This window comes from Leptosomus discolor, chromosome 5 (genome assembly GCF_034619465.1).
Source record: "Leptosomus discolor isolate bLepDis1 chromosome 5, bLepDis1.hap2, whole genome shotgun sequence".
NCBI classification, from domain to species: Eukaryota; Metazoa; Chordata; class Aves; order Leptosomiformes; family Leptosomidae; genus Leptosomus; species Leptosomus discolor.
In genome coordinates, this window is record NC_141395.1 from 18,073,349 (window position 1) to 18,092,084 (window position 18,736).

An 18,736-nucleotide genomic window follows, 5' to 3' on the forward strand; every position below is an offset into this window, starting at 1 on the left:
CAGCCTGTGATGGCACAGTCTATCTGGTTGGGAGGGAATGATTTTCTCAAAAAATCCATCTCTCACCTTTAGGGGTGCAAACAGCATATTTGATAGACCAGGTGTAATGCAGCCGACGGGTTGGCCTGGCTGTTATTCGGACAACAGCTTTTGACCTTGCGGTGATTGTCCCTCTGGAGTGTTCCAGCTCTAGAGCTGTAGAAGAAAAGAGATGGTATGAGCTCTTGGCATCACTGATCTCTCTTATACCACACATGTGTTCAGCACACAGCTCCCTAAGCCTACCTGCACTCAAGTCCCTGCCCACTTTGTGCCTAACCTTTAGGACCAGCTTCAGGTGTTGAAGTAGAAATTCCGAGACTACAACCGTAGGCAGCTCATTGGGAGTACCCAGCCTGCCTTTGGCCAGCAAAGAACAAGGGATTCCCCAGAGGAGGTCCTCTGGAAAGGCAGCTAAGGGTTGCACTTCACCATTTCTTTTGGAAAGCTCCTTTATTTAACTCCCCTCTCTGCTGGGAAATCACATCTTATTTCAAGGTCCAAACTGGTCTAACTTCAATTGGCAGGCTTTGGGTTATGCTTTTTCCAGCAAGATAGAAGAGTCACCTGTAGCAAATCCCTAAGCAAATCCCTAATCCTTTGAGCAGACACCTTAAGGCACTTAAGAGATTCAATGCAAGCTAGCAAGCAAGCAGCCCAGCCTCTGAGTTCATGCCAGAAGGTTTGCAGAAAAGAGGGGACGGCCCAGGCCCCAGTCCATGCTAATTCTCTTACAGTACCCAGTGGATCGCTGCAGACCTCCTTGGGGTCACAAGGCCCAGTGATCTGTTGTTCCACGCTGAGGATGTACTTCAGAGAACAGATCCCATCATTTAGCAGTACAATGCTGAAGCTTTGCGGGTCGCCAACTAGAACATTTCCAAGGTCCAGGTGCTCCTTTTGTGCCTGGAATTGAAACCCGCCGTGCAAAGGCCACTGTTACACGTCAAGCGTAGCGGTCAAGTGTAGCCACCACTTATCTCGCCACATGCTGTTCCCTTGGCACACACAGTGCAGTGCAAAGGGCTCCCTACTTTGTGTGTGACCTGTCATGCCCTGGGAGATGTCGGAACAGGGCTGCAAGGGGCTTAAGCCCTCCTCCAAAGGCTCTCTCCTACTGCTATTTGGGCTGCTGGCTGGGTAGGATGCAACATATTCGGGGCTATGAGGATGCTAGCTGGCACCAGGGGCAAGGTTGCTGGTCCCTCCATGACTACATTAAAAGCCCCCTCTCTTTTGGCTAGTCATCTGCTTGCATGCAATTTATAGTGACTAAACACCTCTAAGATCTTTCTACTCGTCTGTCCAACATGATTGACACTGGGCAATGACTTATTTTATTTAGCTCTGGTTCCTTAGGAAACCTGCCTAACAATGAGGGTGGCTGCACTGATCTGCATATAATGGGAGGAAAGCTAGGTGGATGTGTGCTGGCCACACCACTTTAACAGCCAGGTCCGCTACACTTAGAAATTGGTCTAACAGCAGAACAAATGGAGAAGACAAAATTAGAGGAGTGAGCTGGGTGTCCCGAGAATGCAAATGGCTTGTGCAGTTCAGTCTGGAACAGAGGAGCTTTTGAGAGTGATCCCAGAGGCTTTAGGCAAGTCATATTTGAACTGACAGGACATTTACATCATGCTGCTGCCATTAGGCAGCCAGAATCGGGTCTGTCATCTCCACTGAGAGCAACATCTAGGAATTTCGCTGTAAATGTTTATTGGTAGCCTCCAGTAGAAACTGTGCAAAAAGGGAAAGTCCAAGACCCCCATCCCACCCTAGTACCTCTCCTACTACCCAGTGGGCCCCAGTTCCTTACCCTGATGGTGCCCAGTGCCCCCTGTCCAACAATCCGTAAGGCATAACGGACACTTTTGGGGGACACGGGGTCTGGGCTCTTCCTCCTCACGAACACCATAGCACGCAGCAGATACTTGGTCTCCTTGTCAGGAGTAAAAGTCCACGCCTGAGCCTGAAATCACAAGGGGGAAGGAGAGCACTCACAGGACCTCCAGACCACAGCCAAGTCTATACACCACAATGGTTACATTCAATGCACAGCCCTTTCCTCCATTATAGCTAACCTAGTCCTCTACAGACAACTCTGGAGACAGTCTCACTTCAATCCTCCACCGTCTGACTGTGTCAAAGGTTCATATTGGGAATGCACATTCAGATATTCAAAGCCAGGCCATGGAGACATGCTAGTCCTCGCTAGTCTCAAAAAGCACTCAGTAGAAGTTTAGAACCTCAATTTACTGGTGGGAGAACAGAACAACATAATAAACCCTCTCATGTTCTCATATGTCCTCCATCTGTTCACATCTCCTGATGCACGACAAAGTTGCTGCTGTGTTAATGACCAGTCCCATCCAGGGTATCATTATCTAGTATCTGTTCAAGACCCATGTGGTCCTGTAGTCAAGGAGGATGTCATTGTATTTGGGCAAATCCACATCGTGGGAACCAGCACAACTGCAGATGCTGGCTAGCAACCCAAGCTAAGATATGGACTGGTATTCTCCAACTTCGGCATTAATTAACAAATTATTGGCACCCTTCACATCTCTGCTTTAAACACTCCACAGCTGTATTGTAGAGAGAAAAACACAACTTTGGTAGAACTCGAACTTACCATAGCTTCATAGGGCTGGAGGATCCCTGCAGTGGGGCTGACAGACAGGATCTTGCTGTCAGACTGGCGGATCTTCCATGTGAAAACCATGGGTAGCCTTGTGCAGTTTTTTATGGTATACATTCGTGTAGAGGAGTTCCCTACACAGACAGGCTTGAAGTATAGATTTCCATCACCTTCTAAGAGCAAAAGAAGGGACTCTCCACAACTCTGGAGAGCAATCTCCTGTGGAATTAAGGGAAAAAGTAACAGACATTAGCTAGAAGTCTCAGCTACCTCTGGAGGGACCTTGCAAAGCCATTGCTCCTTCCAAGAGAGAAGCAAGAGCAAACTGGGTCTGAAGGAGGAGGGAAAGGACTCCAGGTTGTGCTGTCAAGGAGGGCCCTGAGCACAGTATAGTACATTCCTGGAGATAGAAACACAAGGGAACAAGTGGTACAGGATATCTAGCACCACAAGCACCTTCTGTCTGCAGTGTTCACCCTGCCTTAAATGTTGAAAATATTCTTTCATTCCTATTTCCAAAGGGAAAAATCCAAACTAACCATTAAGAGATATAACAAGGAACACAGAGCAAGTCATTGTGAAGGGGGAAGACTACAAGGGAACAAAACTTTGCTCACCACCTTCTATTTCCCTCTCCCTACCTTGGTGTATCCAGGGTAAGAGTTCAGCTGCAAAGGCAGGACATGGTGCTCCAAGACTGTGTTAACTGGGCGAGTGGAGAGAAAGAAAATCTGGTGGCCTCCTGGAATGATGTGTCCTGAGCAGGGCTTGACCAAAACAGAGGGACAGGCAGCTTGGTTCACACCAAAAGTTATCAAAGAGGTGCCCGTGTTCAAGAGCAGCATACTGCAGTAGGTATCAGCATTAGGAGCCACAGGAGGAAACATCTGGTGGAGACAAGCAAGAAGGGCTGTTTGCACTGGGTTTAGAAAACCAGCTTAAAGAAAAAGCTTTCATTATGCATAATTCCATGTTCCAACAAGCACTATCCTGAGTCTGTGGAGATCTTCTTTACTGCTTCTCTTCAAGGAAAGAAAGGAAATCACCCAAGGGTATAGAAATTAGTCTTTTCCCTTCCCACAGTGGCCCTCATCTTTCACAGGCTCATGGGACCAATGAAGATACTTTCCATTATGCAATGCTTTCTGTTCGTTGAATAAGCCAGCTGCTTGCTGGGGCCTGCGGTCTCTGCATGGATAGTGACCTCCTGGATTAAGAATTCCAGTACGCTGGAATTTGCTCACGCTCATGCGTATCAGATACAGGCTACATGTCCTGGACCAGCTGAGGAGATTTTCTAAGAGGTTCTCAAGACTATTCTTACTTCCTAGGGTCAAATTTCACTTTACCTCATAGGTACGATACTTCCTTGTGCTACAGAAATAGCAGAGACAGTCAGGGAAACTTTTGCTCTACCTTGCAACCACTTCTCTGCCATAAGTGTGGATTCTATGTGCTGCCCTCCATTTGCTTAAGTGCATGCAGAGTGCTTGAGGGTCCTGGCAGTGGACTAAGCACCCTTGTCAGTGCCTATGTCCACTTAAACAGAAAGGAAGGAGATCCCAACAGCTTTTCTCTCAGAGCTAATGAGATGCTCAGAGCCACCCGACACACTGGAGGCTGGGAAGACAATGCAGGAGAAAGAGCACCCTACTTATGTACCAAAGCAGGAGTCTCCACACCATCAGAAACCCCCTAAGCCACGTCTCAGGATGGTGCAATGGGAGACAAAGTAAAGCCTTCAGAGGTAGACACTGAGCATTTCTGCAAAGATCCAAACACCAATCCCAAGGTTACACACCTTTGGGACATCCAGGACGTACTGTGGGATGAAGTGCTCTCGTTCTGCTTCATACGTGTGCGCTCTCAGCCTGACAGTCAGGCACCAGGATGGACAGATGGTGGCATCCTCCTCAATGTTGCTGTAGTGCCTCAACACCTGCAGACACGCAAGGGACAGAACAGAGTGCATGCAGGAAGGCAGTGTGGCAAGATGCTTTCAAGTGCATGTGCCATCACAAGCAGAAGTTTGTTTCAATGGCATCCCTGAGGCTGAGGAATTGACTTTTTCAGAGAAGGACTGACCAGTGGTGGACGAGGAATACGAGTGCTGCTTTCCAAACTAGCTGCATTTCAGAATCAAATGACTACCGAGTGACTTTCAAGCAGAAGGACCTACCCAAGCTATGCTGTGGTACTCCAAGAGTTGCCTTAGGGAAGGAGGGTCTACAGACACTCTAGTGTGGGTGAGACACTTGCAGGTGCTAAAGTTAGCACTTAACAGTGAGTCACTGAAAATAATCTTCTATCCTTTACCTAAGCCTAAGAAACTCCCAACTCTAAGGCTACTCCCAGATATCCTCCACACTGGTTCAGAAGGGAAAAAATGCATGAAGAGCAATCAACAATGTAATGAAAATCTCTCTTACCAGGAAGTTCCTGGATGCTACAACTCCTGTAATTGCAGCCTTGTGTGACATGAATCCCACATCACATGGGAGGAGAGGCTGCAGTGATGCACAGTGCCCTCAGCAGCTTTACTTTTGGAAGGCCAGACACAAAAAACATGTTACTGCCCATCACCCAGGACACAACAACCATCCTGGTGCAGGTTCCCATCTACACTAATAGCGCAGTAATTCACAGTAATTCCTCCTTCAGTGAGGTGTACATTACTTCACATTCACTGGGGGTAAGAGCAAGTGTAACTGTCCATATGCATGAGCTGTGGCTTGCTTTGCTGATTTATCTTTGCCAGGACTCAGGTGAAGGAGAAATTTGGACCCACCAGTATATCATAACAGTGGCCAAAGGAGTTAGTAAAGATACCAGTTTGCCAAACTCAAAATAAAACGTTCTGTTTGAATTTTAACTCGCCCAAAAGCCTTTAGCCTGCAGCTTCATGCCAGGCCCTCTCTGGAAACTGGTCCTAGTAATTCCTACTAACCTTGTAGAAGGCAAAACCTTCCAGCTCCGCTGCATAGAGACTGTTGAGCTGAGTGGGCTGGAAAAGGACACGGAAGGCTGAAGATTTCAAAGGTGGGATGTCGCAGATTTCAGGGCTCACTTGGAAGGCAGTGCCATGGCTTGGATTCCAGGCAACAGTGATCTTTCCTTTGGTGTGGTTGGTCACACAGAGAGGAAGCGGTTCTACCTTGTGAAGCGGCACACAGCAACCAAAATCATACTCCCTGGGGCTGGCACTAACATGAGGGGGAAACAAGGCCAGGTTGCTGCTTACACCATCGTAGAAATATTCAGTCATGGAGTTGGCTTCAAAGTATTCCTTGGGAGGCTTGTCCTGAGTGATCTACAGGATGGAAACATCTCAATGTGAGCAGGGTAAGTGTGCCTGTGGGAGATACCAGGCTCCATAGTTCCGATTGCCTACACGAGCAAGAGGGAATGCAAGATGCACTTCAGTAACAGTTCCCAGCATAGCTCAAAGTCCAGGCTTCAAAGAGGCTCCTGTTCATAAGCCAGTCCTCAGTCTGAAACTGAATGAACCAAAAGATGACCCCCATGACCGAATTAAAGCCAGAAAGTGGCTTAGCAGCTGAGCTTGGGTAAGACCCAACTGACAAAGACAGTGTTGGTGTGTGCTGGGGACACTAACAGCAGAGATGCTAAAGAAATCACACTGGCACCTGCAAGTCCTGTTAGATCTTGCTGGCACGTGCAACAGAAGCCAAATAGCCGCAGAGAACAGCACGGAAGTATCTTAGATTCCAGGAAGGGCAGCTCATACCTCAGGAGGCAGCATGAGGGCTCCCTTCTCATCCATCTGCAACTTCCCATCCTTCAGCATCACACTCAGGATATCAGGGGGGTAGAAGGTCAGTCCCCTCACCATGTTGGTTCTGTACCAGGAAAGATGTCTTGCCTGAAGGATGGCTGGCTTAGCCGTGTTTGAATGGCAGGTACCAAAGAAGTCCACATACATGGGTTCCTGGGACAACACCAGAAAGTATAGTAAGAAATAAACTGCCCTTTTATGATTGCTTTGAGAGTTACACCATCCTAGTACCTCACTCCCAAAAACATGCCTGGGAAAGGCTTAGCATCTGCAATGTTAGACTGCCATTTACTTTATGTCTTGATGTGGCCCAAAACCTTTCTTGAAACTGGAGTGAAAGTTGAAAGCACTCAGTGCACTGCTGTGCAGCTCAACTTAACTCGGAGACCTAAATGGACAGGACGCCCCGAGGATGCACCTCACCATACACATAGGCATTACTGACTGTCTGTCCACATCAGCCCTCTACTGCTGATAGGAACCTGCACCATGGGGATTCTGCTCAACAAAAGCCCAGGTCCTCCACTTGAGTCACAACAACCCCAGGCCATGCTACGGGCTTGGGGAAGAGCGGCTGGAAAGCTGCCTGGAGGAAAAGGCCCTGGGGGTGTTGGGTGACATCCAGCTGAACATGAGCCAGCAGTGTGCCCAGGTGATGTACTCGGCACTGGTGAGGCTGCACCTCGAATACTGTGTGCAGTTTTGGGCCCCTCACTACAAGAAAGACACTGAGGTGCTGGAGCGTGTCCAGAGAAGGGCAACAAAGCTGGTGAAGAGTCTAGAGCACAAGTGGTACGAGGAGTGGTTCTGAGGGAACTGGGATTGTTTAATCTGGAGAAGAGGAGGGTGAGGGGAGACTTTATCACTCTCTACAACTACCTGAAAGGAGGTTGTAGTGAGGTGGGTGTCAGTCTCTCCTCCCAGGTAAAAAGCAATAGGACAAGAGGAAACAGCCTCAAGTTGCACCAGGGGAGGTTTAAACTGGACATTAGGAAAAATTTCTTCACTGAAAGAGTTGCCGAGCACTGGAACAGGCTGCCCAGGGAAGTAGTTATGTGACCATCTCTGGAGGTATTTAAAAGATGTGTAGATGTGGCGCTCAGGGAAACGGTTTAGTGGTGGACTTGGCAGTGCTAGGTTAACAGTTGGACTCCATGATCTCAAAGGTCCTTTCCAACCTAAATGATTCTATGACAGGTATCAACAGACATGCAGTGGGAAGATATTTCTGGTGGCTACTAAGTGAGAGATGCCAGCCCTAGTGGGTTACACTGGAAATCCCTCTGAGCTACCACAGCGATGAAACCACCCTTTGCCTCTCATACCTGATTGTGGACAAGGCACACGACTCTGCGGTGATAGCTGATGGGGTGAGTAGGTCTAAAGGTCACCTTCAGTGCTAGTGTTGTGGTGCCCTCCAAGACTCCACAGGGGCGATCCAAGGAGAAGACGCTCCATCTGCCATCAATATCAAACTGGTAATAGGCTGGGACATCTGAGATGTTGCTGATTTCCAGCGTCTGTATTGACTTTTCTCCAAGATTGATCCAGTCGAAGTCCACAGAACATTGGTGCAGGGACACCGAAGGACCTAGCACAACAACATGCAAGACAGATCCTGGACCTGTCATAGTTGTTTCTCTCAACATGTCACATGCTACCACTGCACTTAATAGATCTTCCCAAACCAGAATCACCTCGTTAGCAAACCCGCTAGTCCTAGCAAACAGCTGGACGTTCACTTCTAAAAGTCTCACATCTGTCTCAAGCAAGTCTAAACCCCAAGCAGTGCACCAGGGACTGCCTGGATCCCAGCAGAAGGTAAGACTATGACCGAGGGCTGTGACAGTCCCTAGTCCTTCTCCAAGCACTAACCCTTCCCCTGCAGTCCTAAGAAGAAGACAGGGAGAAACAGGGAAAGCTTTCACTCTGGTACCTTTACACGAGCCAACCACCTTCAGGACAGTCTGCAGGAGGCATCCAGCAGATATGATAGTGAAATAGTCGGTACTGTGCTCTCCTACTGTCTGAGGCCGAAATCGTATGCACAAGACCAGCTTCCCTTTGGCAGGGACAACACCATGGGACACATCACAGAAGAAAACATGATCTCGAAGCAGAGGATCTTTTGCTCTTTCTATTCTACATGGTGCATCAACCTGCATGCAGAAAAGAAATAGGTTTACAAAGGAGCCAACAGGAGCCAGGATGGCTCTGAATGCAGGACGCTAATCAGTGAAGAAATGTGGGCTTTAGCAGAGCTGAACACCGCCAAGAACACCAAGGCTACTGCAGCCCAGCACAGAAATGCTGTGCGAACCTCTACAGCCCTGTCCTGCTGGAGCACTGCCAGCAGCAAGCTCCCACGGTACACTTGGAAGTCAGTGGGCTGCAGCAAAATGTTCCGGTGATCTCTGGGGTTGGAGTGCCCCTCCTGGTAGGGGGGAGGATGGCTCCGGTGTCCCCAAGGGCCAAATAGCCTAAGTGACTGCTGTGACCAGGGGGACAGGCAGGGATATAACTTATTTCCCTCCATCCATAGCTCCATCTTGTCCGGGGATCTTCTTTTCACAAAAAAAAAGAAAAAAGAAAAAAAAAAAAAGACTGGCACTCTGACACCTTTCTCAAGCCTCTTAAAAAAGGTCCTGATCCTTGCCCGGGGATGCTGAGCACCATTGCAGGGTGAATAAGAAAAGTACAACAAATCAGTATCTCTCTGCCACTCCCAAGTTGCAGAGCCTGTGGAGGAGTCAGCACTGCTGCCAGCCACGTCAGCAGCCTCTGAGTACACCCATCTTTTAACAGGCTGGGCTGGGTTGGGCTGGCACAGAGAATGAGGTGTTCAAATGCAGGTCCACTGAGGAGAGCAGAAGATCTGTCAGTTGCCTGGGACACATGCTCGCCAATTTGAGACTGCCACAGCTTCCACACGGGACTGACGGGCTTGTCCAGGGCGAGCAGGAGAGCTGCGGGATGTGAAGGACAGCAGTGGCTGCCTGATCTGCACCAAGCACAGCGGGAAGCAGGCGGGAACTGCCATACCATGCTGCAAATGGACAAGTTCCTAGCACTGCAGCTGGAAGGCAAGAGCGAATGGTCTGGCTGTCAGGGGAAGGCTCATCATCTCTGTTTTATTCACATTCCCACTTGGGTTATTTTCATAGCATTAAGAGAGATACTCAAAACCGCATATCCCAGGGAAACATGTCAGCATGCCAACTTCTCCACAAGAAGCAGTCTCCCTCTCCACCTACCACAGACATGTTGAAGATGTGTACACACTTCTCCACAGTTGTCCCCACTGGCACTGATCCAAAGCACAGCACATCCTGAAACTTTCCAGGCTGTACACCTTTGTACTCTTCCCCTGTCACGCTCACCCGTAGGTAGGGGTATTTGGCTGTTAAAGTGAATAATATACTTGGTTAAGAAGGGGAGGTGGAATCTCCATCCTTGGATATTCAACGCTCAACTGGACAACCTCAGGTGACTCTGAAGTTGGATCTAGCTTCAAAGTTGGCCCTGCTTTGAACCAAATAAGCTCCATTCCAGCTCTGATTTACTAACCCAGAGTCGTCAATGGCCATACAAGGCACTTCAGGCAAGGACTTGCTAATGAAACCATTGCTTATTCTAGCTTGCATCCAGAAAGCTTTAGAAATTTCCCTCTGGCTGTCTGTCTAGCAGGGACAGACAGGAGAGACTGCATGCAGACAAGACCAGGAGTTTCTGAAGGTTTTTGCATTGAGCCAACAAACTCTTCTCAATTCTTCCTCGCTGTCAACTTAAGCAGGCTCCAGAAATGATGTTTTAGCCAAAGGATGCCACAGGGCATATTGGACCCTGTGTCTTTTGAGATCACACTTCCAAACTGGCAAAGAACATTAGAGAATTTCACAGGCCACTTTCAAACCATGGGCTTTACTTTCATCTGGATTGAGCCAACAGCAGCACGGCCTCAGAGCACAGCACCTCCATGCATCCCTGTGGAATGCTATTCCACAGTTAGAGAGGATACACACTTCTTTGAGTGTTAAATGCAAGAAAGACTTACCCAGGGCTTTTAGCTGGATAGTCCTCTTTTGTTTCTCTTCACCTCCAAACCAGCATGTTGCTGCCACATCATACATCACAGCCACCTTGGGTTGGAAGACCACCTTGACTACGCACTCAGCACCCGGGTTCAGCGTGCCACAGGCAGGAATCATGTGGAAAGGGCTTGGTGACTCCCAGGCAAACCCAGTAGCGAGATCACTAGGAAATGGAGATAGGTTTTAAGTAGACGAGCAGATCCTTTGCTGCCTGTGCAAGCACGCAATAACTCAACGGGTTATTCAGTTAGAATGTGAAGCAACCAGTGTCGAATGGCAGAATCCCTAATGCATCTGGCCAAATAGGTGATGTTGGGAAGAAATTTGTCTCTAGTCTCTGCAAACACTCTGTTCACACTTTAATGAATCTTAGCTATTACATCTAAGAACTTTATTAATGGCCATAAAATTTCTCAGCTTTGTAATGTGATAGCAAACAAATCAGCTCCAGAATGAAGTATTTGCTTTTCCTGTATCTAAATTCACTACTATTTAATTCCAAATGAACGTTTGTTCCTCTGTTATATGCCCAGGTGAGAAGAGAGGACTGAGCTGTTTTCCTAATACTTCATTCAACTCTCCAGAACTCCCTTTGCTTGTTTGATTTGTGCAAAGAACATGACATACCATCAGCTTTTTATATTTTATTGATTCCAAGCTGTGTGTTACTTACCATCCATATCCTCCACCACTCTGGACCTCTCAGTCAGCACAAATGATTTCTCTAAGGGGAGAATGAATCACTTGAAATGGTTTCTGGCTGATACCTTGCTCTGCTGAAGGTACATGTGCCCTCTGTCCTTTCCACCCTCTTTCTGCATCAGCTGACTGCTCTCGGGAACACAGGCCATTTTCCAACTAGTAAAAGTTATTTTGCTCTTATTGTAAACAGTTGGAAGTACACCTCCTACTTGCCTGGGAACTTCTTCACTGCATTCCTTTCTACAATACTGCCTGAATTACTCTCCTTCCTTCATTAAAATAAGACAGTCCTTGGCAACTGTGAGTATCTTTCCTACTAAGTGATGACTTCAAGTCACAGAATACTGTCACTACTTCGGGCAGCTCCATGAACCTAAGAGCAGGCACTGGAGAGACTCTCCAACTTCTGTGTTGCCTGCCTCCAAACAAAAGAGGTTGTCTCAAGCACCAGCAACTCCATTGCCATCCCTACAACATTCCTGTACTGAGAGAAGAGAGGTCAAGTCACAGAAAGACTAAAATGTCTCCAGCTGGTAGCTCATCTCTCCCTACTCACACTGGGCAGGCTGCCTTTGACTAACTAGGAGCCCAGGCCTCTCCTATGAATGTGGGATGTTCTCAGTAGGACACCATGTTGGTCCCCAACTCGTTCCTGTGCGTGAATGGTTCTCAGCGTATGCCGGTAACAGACAGATGTGAGGTGCCAAGATGTGCCCACAGTGACACCTGACCTGTCCTACCATTTCCTCCGCCTTTTCTGCGATGACCTCAGAGGAGGCAGAGGTCTGCTGCCTGTTAAGGCAGCCAGCAGATCTAATAACAACTGGAATGAGCTGCATTCATTGGAGAGTTCAAGAAGGTGGCAAAATACCTGACAAAACAGAAAGAGGGTCTGCCCAGCCACATCTCTACTCACCCAGTGTTGCGCACAGGGAACGTGGTCTCCGTGACATTGTGGACAGCACAAATAGGCAACTGGACAGCAGCTGGGAAGGACAGACAGGGGCGTGGGAGCGTAGCACGCAGGGTGATGGAGAACTCACCCTCAGCCTTCTGAAAGCAGATGCTGTCTTCATACTCCCTCTGCGCAGCAAAGCAAAGGGAGACAGCATTTAGATGGGCTCCACCTTGCAGGTACTGCAGCTCCACCCATGAACACCCATCACTTTCACCTCTGCGAGAGTGTTGCAAAAAAAAAATCGGCAACAGAGGCACCGGGGAGGCCTCAGTGCAGGCATATGAGGCACTCAGTAAATGCAGGCAGTGAGTAAGGTACTCAGACATACCCTCACTCTATCAGAGAACACACAAACACCTTCAGAGAGCGCAGTTGAAGACCACATTTATTTCACCTGATTTGTTTCAATGCAGTTGGATTTCTTTCAGTGTTTTCAAGATCCCAATTCAGCTAAACTGAAGCATGTACAACCTTTCTTTGAGCTTCATGAGCACAGAAATATTAGTCTTTGATTAAGTGCCTTGTCAGCTAGAGAGCTCGGTGGGTAACACACAACTTCAGAGATGCAGCATTGACAGCAGTGTGTACGAACAGCCCCAAGACATGTGCTAACCAGCTGGGACAGAAGGAATTGCAAGATATGCGTCTTCCATGCTCCCCAGTTGTCACCTCTCCTGATCACCACTTACAGAGGTAAAGAGGGACCTTGGGCACTGCAGCACACACAGTCCTTGCTCTCTCTAAGAAAGGGAGCTTCCTGCTCTGGCGATTGATGTGGTGCAGACAAACTATTTGCTGAAAATGGAACAAGGCCAGCAGCTTATTCCATAAAGGGAACACTGAACAGTCATCAGAAAATCGTGATAATGAGAGAGCAGGGTACTGGGGATCTGCCCAATAATCACGCTCTATGGATAGGACTGAGATTCATATCAAAGACGTACAACTGTGGACAAGAGCCAGAGATCAACATTCAGAGCCAAGACCAACACCAGGAAGAAGCTGAAAATCAAGAAAAAAGGGTGGGTAAAAAGAATAATTACTACTAAAAATAAAGCTTAAAGAAACCCACCCCATCCAAAAGAAGGAAGGCCCTTGGCATATGCCTTATAGAAAATCGGTAGCCCTTCAATGTACAGGCTTTGGGGTCTCCTGTAAGAAAGCAGAGAGTGAGTCCCTCAACCCAAGGTTCTGCACTAAAACCACCCAGCTGAGGTTTCCGGAGATCATGTGTGGACAGTTCAAGCGCTTTATCGTACTGATTTCATGGTCAGACGGAGCACGTGGAAAACTGGGAATGCTTTTTGTGAAGATTCCTCTCACAACCGCTGCCAAACTCTGCAGAGACATCAGGGGTTAGGGCTCCCTCAGGTGATGAAGATGTGGGGAGAGCAGGAAGGTCACACTGCCCAGTCTTTCTATGCTAGAACCTTTCCTAAGGAAAGATTCATCCAAGTGAAAGCAAATCAGAAAGGATAAGAGAGGCAGAGGTCCACTGCCCCCTCCCTGGAAGCCAGCCTAAGCACTGAGAGCAGTTTTGGTGTTGCCACTTTACCTTTTCAGTGGGCCGGAAAACGATGGGCAGAGCTAAGGACATACCAGGGCTCAGAGTGATTGGCTGTGGAAAAACAGTGAAGAAGAATCGCGTGGAAGGACACCTAGATAATGAAATCAAAACAAGAGATTTTTGTCTGAGAGCACACAGCTGTTAGGTTAGACAGCAGAAAAGAGAATAAAGGATCAAAACCTCCAGATCCCCCAATCTGAAGAACTTTACACACCCGACCCCAAGGGTACCTTGGTAGCAAATCAGCAGAAATAGGGGCAGAACTCAGGTGTCCTGGAAACCTATTCCCAGCTCTAAGTACCTACCCCTTCCTTGACCAATATTTTACATTCCCAGGCCATGCAGCATGAGCAAAACACATTTGGCAGAAACATTTGCATTTCAGAGCAGGGAGGGTCACAGGGAGTGCTGGAGTGGCTCAGCATCAGCGGGACTCCCGGGAGCAATGGTTTTAGGACACACTAGCGACTGGCTGGCATACATCCACAATTAAAATCTCACTAGACTGGAAATGCCTCACAGACAGAAGTATCAGCAAAACAGAATTTAAAAAAAGGCATTTCATTTAAAATACTTCTGCCAGGAAAAAGGGCTGTGCATCTGAATTAGCAGGTTTCTGTCCTGCTACATAAGTGTGCATGTGCTGTCTCCAGTGCACAGCCCAAGGGGTGAGGGGGCAACTGAATCCCAGAAAAGGCACTAATGTGACTGACACAGCAGGAAAGATGAAGATGCAGTGAGAGCGTGAGGAGTATGAAGGAGAAAGAAACTTCCCACGCACCTGTAGCTCAGCTTCTGGGTTTTCTCATGAACATTTTTCAAGGTCAGATGTTTGATCATCTCTTTTCCAAGTTCCCAGCCACGCCACCTGAGTGTTTCGGCCACCTCAATGCCCCAGAATACACCTTTCTTCTTCTTTGCCTTTCTTGCGGACAGCTTAGGGAGTTGCAACAGGGACATTAGAAGTTTGGGAGGGAGAGAGGAGAAATCACTCAAACAGCTGTTCCTCTATGCTAAAAGTCTCTGACTCTGGCAAAGGACGGGAGGAGCCACCGCGCGGCCAAGCTCCCGGAGTCACCAAAAGCCCTGCTCCAGGAGTCCAGAGGGGACACCTCCTGGCCACAGCCCAAACAACAGATACTAAAGGATGTCATGAATACGGGAAGCAAAGGCTAAAGGGTTTCTTGTTTTTCTCCTCTTCCTGCCCTGCCAGCAAATCCACTCACGACAACAGCACCCTTTGCCCCTCCAGTCACCTTCCTGACGCAGCCACAGCACAGCTTCCGAAAAGAGTCAGAGTTTTGGGGCTCGCCATGCACCTGAGCAAGCATCTGCAAAAAGAAGAGGAAAAGGTCCTCACGCGTCCTGCTCCTGCAACCAGACAGTCCTTGCTGCCAAGACCTGGGCGCTCCCAGAGACCCAACAGGGTGGCACACCTCCCTGCAGGTGTCCCCATTTTGCCAGCTGAGTCCCGCCCTCTCCACAGACCAGGTTGCCACAGCCGTGTGCTCAGCAGCCTCCTTGGCACAGACCGTGACCCCCCACCTCACTCACAGCTAAACCCCTGTGGCAGAGCCCTCCTTGGGCCTTGACAGCGCAGCCCTGCGCAGCCCGCTATAGCCCCGCAGAGTCCCATAGAGCAAAGCCCAGCCCTATAGCCTTGCCTGGGGCCCTAAACCCCTATATAGAAGGCTATGGCACGGCGCTGTTCCCCATAGCAAGAGCCTGCCCAGCTCCCCAGGGCACGGCCCAGTCCTTCATAACCCTGCCTGGCCCCGGAGCAGGGCCTGGGCCCCATGCCACCGCCGCCCCCCGGGCCCGTACGGCCGGCCCGGCTCCCTCAAGCCCAGCCTGACTCCTTAGCACAGCACAGCCCGACCCCCCAGAGCCGGGGCCACCTCGGGTCCCGGCCGGCTCCAGCCCGGTCCGGTCCCGGCCGCTTAGCGCCACCAGGCCGCGGCCCCTGTTGCTATGGAGACCGGACGCGGCGGCGGCGGCGGAATCTCCCGGAGCAACGACGGCGGCCGCCGCGGGTCAATCCGCGCGTCAATGGCCGCCAGGGGGCAGCAGCGGGACGCGCGGAGCGGGGCAGGCGGCAGGGGGAGGGCGGGCAGAGGGGAGGGGGCAGGTGACGGGGTGCAGGGGGCAGGTGACGGGGTGCAGAGGGCAGGTGACGGGGTGCAGGGGCAGGTGGAGGGGTGCGGGAGGCAAGCGGGGAGTTTTCGGGGGTGCGGGGGGCAGGTGGGGGGCTCGGTGGGGGCAGTGGCAAGATGGAGGTGTGGAGCGGGCAGATGGCGGGAGAGAGAGCAGTGCAGGGGTAGATGGGGAGCAGGTGGAGGTGGGGGACTTCAGGAGGGTGGCAGCCCGAGGGGTGCAGGTGGAGGTGTCCAGGGGAGAGCTCAGGGGTGATGAGGATGGGTGCCGGGGGACAGGTGCCAAGCTGCGTCGGCAAAGGGGGTGCCATGAAGTACGTGGGTGTGCGGGATGGGTGGGTCAGGAGTTCTGCAGGGCAAAGAGGTGGGGATGCTGCGGGGGTGAGGGGTGCAGCAGGCTGGAGAGCGCTGGCATAGGGGTGGGGTGGCACTTCATGGGGCTGGGTCACCCCGAGAACCTTGGAGCACTGGTGGCACAAACAACAAGTTGTGATCGTTGCCGAAAGAAGTTATGGGGCCGAGAGAGACAAAGGGACAGAGGGACACAGGCTGAGGAGCCCTGGCTGCACAAGCCCACAGGGTATCCCGGGTATCATTCCCATGGGGCACCACCACCACCGTGGGTCACTCCTACATCTTCCCGGTACCTTGGATGTCCCTCAGGGAGTGGGGGGACTCTCATGTCCGTGGTGTGGAGGGCCAGACAGCCTCTCTGGTGTGTGCAGGCAGCAGCACGGTGCAGAGCAGGGCTGGCCGCATCCCGCAGCACAGGGAGGGTGCCAGGGCAGAGGCAGGAAGGAGATGCAGCTTTAATGGCATTTGTCGATGTTTACAACATGAGTCATCTGGCTAAGCAGCCGTAAATCAGCACCCCAACTCCTCCGGCATCAATCGTGTCCCCTCCTCTGCCCCCCCAGCACTGGATGAGTGCCTGGCTCCTGCAGAAACAACCTCATAAATAACAGCAACAAAACAAACCCTCTTGCAGCCATGGTGGGCCTGTGTGCGCCAGGCGCGAGATGAACGCCTCACATCCATCACTTTAATGGTTGTACTCTGGAAATTAAACCTGTCACGGCCCATCAAGGTGAATGTTCTAAGTCTGTGACAACTCTTCAGCTTCCCCCCTCCTTCCTGGCACCCTCTTTTTTGTTGCTTTCCTTCTCTCCTTTTCCTCTCTGCCCCTGTCATCCCTGTCCCCCCCACTTCACCTCCACCCCAGTGTGCCCAGCCCCAGTCTGTGATCCTCTCCGTGCTCCCCCACTGCTGAAGGACCAGGTTGTACATCGGGTGGTGGATGTCTTTGGCCCCGAGGCTCCAGCACATCAGTGCCCAGTCCTGTGTGTCTGCTGGGGGGGGGGGGGGGGGGGCACTGCTACCCTGGGGCGATGGGTCTCTCCCCTCAGGGCAATGGCAGGGAACTGGGTACTGTCCATTCTTACTTTCCCACTCCTCTTTTCCTTCCTTGTCTTCCCCCCCACCTCTTTCCCCACATTTATTCCTCTCCTGCTCCCTGTTACACCAACCGTTGCAGGCTCCTGACACCTGGTCCCTGCCCTGACTCACATCTCCCCTCTTGGAGCAAGGGCTGCCCTTTCACTGTCCCCAGGAGCAGACCTCCTCCCCGGGCAGTGCCAGGGGTCTGGACACCTCCTACGCGGGCAGTGGGGCACTGCTGTGCCCTGGGCTGGGTTGCCTGGGCGCAGAGGACCTGAGCGCTGAGGATGCCACACACCCAAAGGGGAAGCTGCTGACCTGTCACCAGCCACTGCGGGTCACTATCACCACACACACAGGACCGTTGTTCGTCCGTCCGTTCATCCATCCATCCACCCATCCATCTATCCATCCGTTCCTATGCTCCTCTCTCCCATCATCTGCTCCCCCGGTCCAGCCCACTGTCCCAAAAGCATCGCATCTGCCCCCCAGCCCCATGGCGCTGCCCCCAAGCCCCACGGCAACATCAGCCACTGCCAGGCATTACCCAGCTGTGAGGTGTGACAGCCCCACATCAACACTTACCTGTCCCATTCCTTGCTCACCGGCTGCCCCGGAGGTGACCCAGGGCTCCCCGGGGGCTGCTGCCCCTCAGCAGCTCCCACCCCACAGCAGGTCTCAGGGGCAGGCAGCCCTCCCTGCAACCCCCAGGCAGGGGCAAGGAGAAGAGAGGAGGGGACAGCAGGACACGAGGCAGGAGTGAGACATCACATCTGTCCCGCTCCTGCAGCCCTACGTGCACTGGGGTGGTGAAGCAGGGCTGACCCCTTGGGCTGGGGGGGTGGGGAGGCTGGACGTTGTGGGGCTGGTCCCTCTCCCTCCACGGCCATCTCAGCATGCCCAAGGGGAGGCCCAGAAAGTGTGCAGGAGGCATGGGAGGTCTGTAGGGTTTGCCAGGACCCTCCAGCATCCTGAGGACAAAGGCAGCCTGCTCACTCAGGGGGGTTAAGTTAGCACTTAACCCTACTGCTTCTAGGGAGGTGACAGAGGGTGTCTGTTGTCATCCTGCTACCAGGGGTTGATTTGAGCCCAGCCAGAGCAAGCAAGGTCGCAAAAGGATAATGAAATGAGCCCAGAAATGGTCTGAGAGGGGTTCAGACACTGCCATGGGAAAAGGGGTACTCACTGCAGTGTTGAGCCCTCACAAACAGCCTGAGCACCTCCCTAAACCCAGGAGGGCCCCATCCTTACCTTACTTTGGGGCAATGCCACACCAATGCAACCAAGCTAATTGCAGCATGGAAAACAGCACTGGTGCATTAGCCAATTAACCAGCTCTGCTTTGCAGGGCA

General features: G+C 51.1%; 1 protein-coding gene across 1 annotated transcript in view; it reads right to left on the bottom strand.

Annotated features, from left to right (window-relative positions):
- Positions 1 to 15,125, bottom strand: part of CFAP65 (cilia and flagella associated protein 65) — a 32,324-nt gene extending 17,199 nt beyond the window's left edge. The window contains exons 1-16 of the mRNA XM_086465650.1: positions 15,051 to 15,125; positions 14,576 to 14,730; positions 13,783 to 13,885; positions 12,186 to 12,352; positions 10,531 to 10,730; positions 9,731 to 9,876; positions 8,413 to 8,635; positions 7,802 to 8,067; positions 6,429 to 6,629; positions 5,628 to 5,990; positions 4,482 to 4,619; positions 3,322 to 3,567; positions 2,675 to 2,899; positions 1,859 to 2,011; positions 780 to 945; positions 67 to 195 (exon numbers count right to left, since the gene is read on the bottom strand). Of these exons, the coding sequence (XP_086321776.1) occupies positions 67 to 195; positions 780 to 945; positions 1,859 to 2,011; positions 2,675 to 2,899; positions 3,322 to 3,567; positions 4,482 to 4,619; positions 5,628 to 5,990; positions 6,429 to 6,629; positions 7,802 to 8,067; positions 8,413 to 8,635; positions 9,731 to 9,876; positions 10,531 to 10,730; positions 12,186 to 12,352; positions 13,783 to 13,885; positions 14,576 to 14,730; positions 15,051 to 15,125 (2,956 nt within the window). The remainder of the gene's footprint in view (positions 1 to 66; positions 196 to 779; positions 946 to 1,858; positions 2,012 to 2,674; positions 2,900 to 3,321; positions 3,568 to 4,481; positions 4,620 to 5,627; positions 5,991 to 6,428; positions 6,630 to 7,801; positions 8,068 to 8,412; positions 8,636 to 9,730; positions 9,877 to 10,530; positions 10,731 to 12,185; positions 12,353 to 13,782; positions 13,886 to 14,575; positions 14,731 to 15,050) is intronic.
- Positions 15,126 to 18,736: the final 3,611 nt, after the last annotated feature.